At 39.6% G+C, this 8,421-nt stretch overlaps 1 protein-coding gene across 2 annotated transcripts in view; it reads right to left on the bottom strand.

Annotated features, from left to right (window-relative positions):
* The window catches only part of adrb3a (adrenoceptor beta 3a), a 12,954-nt gene extending 7,826 nt beyond the window's left edge, over window positions 1–5,128 (bottom strand). The window contains exons 1-2 of one of the 2 annotated variants that reach the window (XM_026187816.1): window positions 3,241–5,128; window positions 1–543 (exon numbers count right to left, since the gene is read on the bottom strand). The exon at window positions 1–543 is cut by the window's left edge and continues 2,215 nt beyond it. In XM_026187816.1, coding sequence (XP_026043601.1) covers window positions 414–543; window positions 3,241–4,535 — 1,425 coding nt within the window. In that variant the 5' untranslated portion in view covers window positions 4,536–5,128 and the 3' untranslated portion in view covers window positions 1–413. The remainder of the gene's footprint in view (window positions 544–3,240) is intronic. The other variant, XM_026187817.1, reaches the window with a different exon arrangement.
* Window positions 5,129–8,421: the final 3,293 nt, after the last annotated feature.

The following is an 8,421-nucleotide window of genomic DNA, read 5'->3' as shown; positions in this document are numbered from 1 at the left end:
GCGTGGACTTTTTTAGATGGCAGCACATGGTTGTGTGGCTTTTGTAAACCTCAGGTATATTAGACCTGCACAGCAGAGCTCTATGTTTCTGAATCAGTCTATCAGTCATCTAACAGACGCCGTAATTTCTGCTCCACATACGTAAAGTATTTTAGTCCACAACCTAGTTGGCTGCTGCTCTTTGAAATCAAATGTTCCACTCTCTGTTAACTTAATTTTAATGTTCTCAGTGATGGATAAACTGTGCTAACAAACTCGCTCTGCTTGTAATACACAGCATTGCCTTTCAGATACACGAAGACTCACCTCTCGTATGCATATTAGGGCTAATGTTAAGAGAAACAAGGCAGATAAAAACAAAGGGAGACACGGAAAAACTAAACCCTTAACCCTTAGTCATGTAGCAAACATGACTAAAGGAGAGATGTTTTGAAGAGAATCCTTGCAGAAGTGGTCTCGTCATACGCCACAGCATTACGTGACAGAAGCTGATGGTTGGTCTGGATGTTGATGAGGGCATCACTGATATGCCAGCATGTATTTCTATGAAAACAAAGTAACTATTGATAATCTCTGTTCTGTGAAGTACAGCCTAGTAACCATTCGTATCAGTGGTTGGGCTTTGCTTTTTTTCCACTCTGGGTTACATCAGCTCCTGACTTAACTAACTTTGTTGTCCCAGGGTGAAAAGGAAACATGCTGCTCTACTGCTCTTTTGTATTCTTTGAAAGAGGTGGAGAAACTGACAGGGATTACTGTGTGGAGGTCCACAGTCGCTTATGATGGCGACTGAAGCAACAAATTCGGCAGTGAACAGACTGTATCTGAAACGGTTTGTCATATTCCTTCATTAAGGCGGTCTTTGAGCCTTGGACCTGTCGAAGTCATTCTTGAACGGCTGGTCTCACTTACATTTGTAATCCTGCTGAAAGCGTGCAGTGAGTCTGCTGAGCCTTCCCCTTGGGGTGATTTACTACAGAACACACCAGGCTCCTTTTATGGATGGCTTTTATATGCTGCTAAATGTCTCCTGTTTTGTAGCCCCATTGATTATGTCTGTAAAATTCCACTGAGGGGATGCCATTAAAGGGGAAGAGAAAAATAATTTATAGTGTTCAGGGTAAATATTTAAAATCAGAAGCACGGCCCTTCCATAAAAGTGGATCAGTCATGGGAATTCATATGCGGCATAGAGTTGTGCAACTTATTAAATAAAATGTATCAACATAAAGACTTTTTTTTTTCACTGTTTGATCCAATTTGAAGTCATATAAATGCACTGTAACCTGAAACACTGCATTTATAAAAAAAATAAATGTACATGCAAAAGTTAATTCCATTCATGCAAGAGCTCGCAATAAAATTTAGTAATCATAAATATTGGCGACAGAAACTAAACACAGCGATGAGATATTTAACGATCATTGTAGTGCAGGTGTAATTGTAAGTGAGTTACGGCCTTTGTCTTGTCTGCCTTTAAGACGGTACGGCTCTGAAAATAACTTTATTTCAGCTGTAAATTCACTAAGAAATATTCTGAATATTCAAGTGGGTTTTTTTAAATTCTTTTGTTAAAATGATAATTGATCAGTTATTTCATAATTCAAATTCATTAAAAAATGTAATTAAATTATGTGAGAGGTATAATTCTTACATAAACACTACATAGATGATGCCATAACTTATAATTTCGCCTACTATTTTTATCTGTGAAAGACCTGGTTTCATCTCGGGGTTGTGCATTAGGGTAGTAATGAATTGAATATTGGGCTGTCCGCCTACAGTTAGAGTGTGTTAAGGAGAGCGTTCTCATTGGCTGTCACTCTTGTAAACAGTCTCTCGAGTTTTGAGGGAAGTCTTGTGCATAAGTGATAAAGATTTATCTGCTGCAGGGGTTGTTGGGCTGGGCACACTGAGGCCCACTGACAGGCACACACACTAAAATGTTCTCAAATGTACCATGCAGTTCTCCGAATCAGACCTTTGCACAACGCCCACTGAGTTTCCAAAGCCTCTTTACAAACATTTTTGGCGTAACCAAAGTATTTTGGGTTGACATTTTTTACAAATAAAAATTTACAATTATGACACTTTCTAGAAAATACTATTTTAATTAATTCAATAATTGCATTGTTTTTTAATCTCTATGACCTACAAACCTAGTAGCCACATGCGCATACTACCAGGAACTGTGCTGTGCACATCTGTTTGTTATTTTTGCCACACTGACATCAGCTGAGTTGAAAGATTGATTATAGGTAGTGTGGCGCAATAAGCAATACAGGTACAGTCCTCAAAGGTTTATTTAATCATGCATGAAAAACAAATATAAAGTTTCACTTGAATGTTTGAACTCTTACAGTAACACTTTAAGAGCCTAACAGCTGCCAATACTTCTGAAATTGTTTATTATTCTGCACTGTTATTCTCAATATATTTTACTTCTGGACTATAGCACAACGGTGTAGTAGAACATGTCTAAATATGGATTTCTGCTTTTATTACATTTCTTTCATTGTCAAACTGCAAAGAAAAAAAATCAAAAAGCATTTTGTTTGTGGTCCTGGGATTATTTTAAATGGCTTTAAACTGGGCGTATCAACCATAATACAAAAAGAAAAAAAGCGAGAAATGATTTTTAATTACAATATTGTAATTAATGTCATGAAACACAGCCTAAAGGGGAGTTTGGTAGCAAGTGATGAGTGTTTCAAACATTAAGGTATATTTTTAAAATGTCATATTTCATTAATTATAACACTGTTTTTAATGTAAGTAACTGTCACAGTTCCCAATTGCTAGAGATAAATTTTGCCTTTTCATTCAAATTAGTATGATTTTTATTTTCAAATATATATTAATTTATATATATATTAATATATATTGAATCTCTGGTTTACCTCACTGTCCTTTAAATGCAGAAAAACAGAGAACCATAAGTGTCCTCGCATAAACTAAACTGGAGTTTTATGAATAAGAGAACCTAATTCTATATTGAGGTGATTGCCCCTCTACATGACAGCATTAAATATTGCTAGGTGTTATTGTTCTTTAACCCTGACTTGAGGAGGTGGAATTCTATAAGTATTAGTATATACTTATTACTTAGTATTATATTTAAGTATTATAATATAAGTATTAGTAGTAAACTATATGCCTTTAAGTTCACATATGTGAGCTTTTACCATTGTTTTAAGAAATGACTGCTTTGTGAAGTCATAACAAGATAAATGAACTTACAACGTGGTTTCTGGCTCCGAATAGTCACTGTACTGTGTGCAGCCGTTGGACTGTGGAGGACCAGGGGAAGTCTCTTCACTTCTGCTGCTTGCCTGTGTACTGGCCAGGCTGTCACTACCCTCAGTCCTACTGGTTGAAGTCTTCTGAAAAGGGCTTGCTGTGCCTGACTCAGCTTCCCATAGAAAGCAGGGGCAGCGAGTCCGCAGTTCTTTATAAAAAGAATTGATCCACAGAGTGGACATCCATGGGCAGCCCATCAGGTTCTTGAACGCAGTGCGAAACTCTGGAGTCCTGCAGTAGATGATGGGATTGAGGCCAGAGTTGATATAACCAAGCCAGTTTAATAGTCGAAAGAGTTTTTTATCAGGAACTTCTTTGTTAAAAGAATTAATGATATTGGCGACAAAGAAAGGAAGCCAGCAAACAGTGAAGACCCCCATGATAATGCCCAAAGTCTTGAGGGCCTTGTGCTCTTTGACAAGTATTAGCCGTGACGGCCTGCGTTTGGTACTCTTGCTCCTCGCTGCACTGTTGCAGTTGCTGGACGATGACGGTGTATTGTTGAGCTGGGGGCCAACTTGTGTCTGTGATGTTGGATATTCATTTTGGAAGCGCATCCGACTCTTATCTATTTGCTGGACCTGCCGGGATGCTATTAAATAGACTTTTGCGTAAACAAATATCATTATGAGCAGTGGAATGTAAAAAGAGATTATAGAGGATATTATAGCATAGGTCTTGTTGGTCACGAAGTCACAGCATGCGGGATCTTCATAGCACTCCCTCGCCAAAACATCATTTTCGTCTCTCCATAACAAAGTCATTATTGGTACAAAGGAAATCAGGGCTGACACAACCCACACTATACAAACTATTATTCTGGCACGCCACTTACTGAGCAGAACTTTATGCCGTAGCGGTCTGGTAATGGCTATATACCGATCCACTGCTATGACACAAAGTGTCTCACAGCTCGCCGTCACACAGAGGACATCGATAGAAGTCCAAAGGTCACATAATGTTTCAGTAAGTTGCCACTTATCTGTCACCACAACAGTGGCCCCAGGAGGCACGACGAGGACCCCCATGATGAGGTCCGCACATGCTAGGGACATAATGAAGATGTTTGTCGTCGTTTGAAGCTGCGGAGTTCGTGCTATTGCAATGATGACCAGCAGGTTTCCCACCACTATGATGAGTATGATGAAGACAAGAATAACGATGATCTCTTTTCCCATGGGTGCGTATATGGCGCCTGTCGTGTTCAGTGAGGATGATGTGTTCAAATTGTTCATCTTTGCTTAGTCAGGGAACTTAGTCACAAGAGGTGGAAAGTGTTAGATTTTCACATCAAAGTCAGCACAACTGAGGGACTGTAGGAGCCTCATGCAAGCATCATACAAACGATTTTACAAAAATCTGAGGTAGTTTGTCTCACTGGACAGTGTCTTTTCTGTGCAGTTAGTGATCACATTTCACACCTTGCGAGTCTTGTTTGGCAGTGCTCAGAAGGGAGTAGCAGTGGCTCGTCATCACCTCCGAAGATGTTGTTGTTTCTGGAAGTTTGTGCAGGCAACAAAAACACGTTCTCCAGAGAAAAGATGAATCCAAACTGTCCGCGAAGCCAAAACAATACTGGTTCACACAGTTTCAGCCCTTTCATAAATCCAAGGAAAATATCAAAATATCAAGTAAAAAAATAAAAAAATAAAAAGTTTGGGAGAAGAAAAGCCAGCCTTTTCCATTTAAATACGTCCACTGGAATTAGTTTTGTCGCAGGATCATGCATGAGCCTCAGTGCCACACTTGGACTGTTTGGAGATCAAGCAAACAGTGACGCTGTTACAAGAACCACCAGAGTGCACCAGAGCAGCTGGCCGATCTTTCTTTTGCTCTCTCTCTCTCTCTCTCTCTCAGTGCAGGTTGCCCAAGATTGTATTGGCTGTAATCACACCCTGGCTGAAGGCAGAGGGGAGGAGTTAAAAAGTGTGCCTGTGTGTCAAAGCCATACAGGGATCTGTACCCTGATACAGCCACACACATGGGAACAATCACACACGCAGACATAAAAACGGGAGTGACAAATTAAAGGAAAAACCAGCATAGAGCATCTTAAGGTGTTGAGGCGAACCTCATGCAGCTTAAATACTTCTTGGAACCGATTTTCCAAATATCTGAAGCTCTGCTGGAGAGATGCACTCCATTCACATAAAGATATTTCCCCTCATTTGGTATTTTGATGGTAGGTTTTGGAAAGAGCTTTCTAACTTGTCAAATTTTCACTTAGTTTTAGTTTATGCTACTCAGTGAGCCTTGGTGCCCTGTGAATTGAGGGATCATCATGCTAAAAGAGATGACATAACTAACTTGAGGATAGAAGTGTTTCATCACAGCATAAAGAACAACTCTGAACAACTTTTTTGGTTTGTCAATGTAACCTAGACGAGAGTAGGACCAAACTACTCAGAGAGCCACCAGATCCTCTCACTTAGGCAGTCAAAGGTTCAGGTTTTCCTTTTATGTGTCATGCATCTGTATAAGCCGGAGCAACAAAGTACTCCTGTGTGACAGCAGATAAAATGTGTAACAACACATCAGGTTAATACTACAAAATTGTAGGGTTAAAGGTGAACGATGACGAATGGCTCTTTAATGCCACTTTTGTTGTGTTGAATGTAACAGCTATGCTAAGATTGTTAACACATTAATATCTGTCACCTGACTGTGTCAACAACGTAACAGCTGCCGCTGGCTCCTGTTCTGATTGTCACATGCTGGGTAATGTCAAACACACACCTCCGGGCAGTCGAACACCAGCTTTGCACTAAACATCAAAATATATGTAGCTCACAAGTTTAGCCGCTTTCTAATTACGATCGTCCCCTCATTATCTCAGTTTTAACAGTACGGCTCTAATGGGCTCCAAAGATTTATTTGTAATGCAGTTTGTGGTCAGCTTCTCAGACCACAAGGCACGAGACATTACCAGCTGCAGAGAACAGGAAACAAGTGCCCTCTCTTTGACTCGGCGCAGTAAAGAAAATAATAGATTGCTATCTCGCTGTTGCTCAAGCCGGTGCACTGAAGAAGAACAATCGGGCGAATGCCTTTCATGCGATTCACTTCAGATATCCAGCGCTCTACTGCAGTGTCTTGTCGCCGAGCAGCTCCTTCTTTGGTCTGAGTGACGCTTCGGGTGCAACTGTGATTGTTCTCTGATTATTCCCGCCTTGTGTTTTACTTCTGCTTAATGAGGATAAACAGGAAAGTACTCACATTCAAACTGACACTTTTTAGCACTTTGGTAATTCCAGAGAGTTTTGATTCATTCATATTTTGCAGTTCCTTCTCCGAAGATGTTAATAATTATTATTTTTCTAACAACAGCTGTATTAAACTGAATGCACACTGAAAAGCTCGTTTTTTAGCTAGCTCACGACAGTTCCCTGTTTTAGTTTATTCTCATTGCTGTAAGCTTGTTTGACTTTGTATTTTCTGCACATTAAAGAAATGGAGCATAATATTAAAACTGAATTTTATTTCTTAATGACAGAGCCAAGCAAGCTGGTTCCCATCTTTCCAGTCTACATTTTAAACTTAAGCTTGCCAGATCACCTTACCTGGCTACTTTTTTTGTTACCATCATACACTTTTTATCCACTATTAGGCACTGTTTACTGGTTGAACTACTTACATTTTTTTTGGCATAGATTCAGTGAGGTGCTGGAAACATTCCTCAGACACTTGAAATACTCAGCAACAGTACTCAGCTAGGGTGTGGCATTTAAACAATGCTCATTTGCTAATAAGGAGTCCAAGGCATGACAAGAATATTATTTTTATATATGGTGAGTCCTGTGTACACTTTTGTGTAGAATCTGTGTATTACAGCTCATTACATTTCATATCAAATCTGTTGTCCAGCACGCATCCGAGTGTACTTCATAATGTGATTTCTTGGCCTTCAATAAGTTTAAGGTGACAACCGCACAGATATATTTTTATGTGCAAAGCCATCTTTAGCTGCGTAAACTCTTAATACCTGCAAACAGTTACTATGACTGGCGACCTCAGGATTTTTTCTTATTTTGCAACTTGGTCATGGACTACTCTTCAGAGCAAGTTAAATGCTTCTGGGAGAACTCAGCACTCACATGGAGACTTACGCAACTGAAGAATGTAACTGCTATTCATAAGATGGACCTTGTGTTTTGATGTTTTATTAATTTTTTGACTCGTAACACTGTATTGTTGTACCTTCTTGGGCATTTTAGAAAGAGATATCAAGAGACTTCCTGCTTAAAAAAAGTTTGAATAGATAAATAGAATAAAGGAAATGACATCCAATGTGATCTTCTGCTGCTGTACCCCATCCTTTAAGGTTTAACGTGTTCAGAGATGCTGTTCTGCATACCTTAATTGCAACAAATGGTTATTTGAGTTTATGTTGCCTTCGTGTTAGTTCAAAGCAGTCTGGCCAATCTCCTCCGATGCATTTTCTCACAGAAGACTGCCACTCGCTGGATGTTTTCTCTTTGTTTGGGCTGTTCTCTGTAGACTCTAGAGATGGTTGTGTGGGAAAGTCCCAGTAGATCAGCAGTTTCTGTAGTACTCAGACCAGCCTGTCTGGCACCAACAACCATGCCTCTTTCAAAATCAATTAAATCACCTCTTTTCCCCATTTTGATGCTCGGTTTGAACTTCAGCAGGTCATCTTGACCTTTTCTACATGCCTAAATGCACTGGATTAGTGCTATTGTATTAAATAAGCAGTGCACCTAAGGAAATGGCCAGTGATAATAAAGTCTCTGCAGCAGCACTTTTGGCAAAATGCAAACAAAGAAAAAAAAAACCCCACACATTTTCCAAATTGTCAGACTGTTCCTTTAAGGGTTTATTATAAATATAGCAGTGTCATTTAAAACAAGTTGTTATAAGAGGGATATAAGAGGGGCATGCTTTGTTATTCGGTCATATACACGCCTGCTTTGCTGCCCAATTTAGGTTTAGATAGGCTGGGTCACTTTGTCACTCATCTGACAGGAAGCTAAGGAGTTGCAAGTGCATTCACAAAAGGAAACAGCGGGCAAAAGCAAAACACTGGTGCCTTTCTAAACTTGATGACCAAGAGGCCCCATCTGACAGCATTTCTGCAGATGAAGGTCATCACTGTGGAGCTGA

This window comes from Astatotilapia calliptera, chromosome 12 (genome assembly GCF_900246225.1).
Source record: "Astatotilapia calliptera chromosome 12, fAstCal1.2, whole genome shotgun sequence".
Classification (NCBI taxonomy): domain Eukaryota; kingdom Metazoa; phylum Chordata; class Actinopteri; order Cichliformes; family Cichlidae; genus Astatotilapia; species Astatotilapia calliptera.
This window is presented reverse-complemented; position numbering and strand designations above follow the sequence as displayed.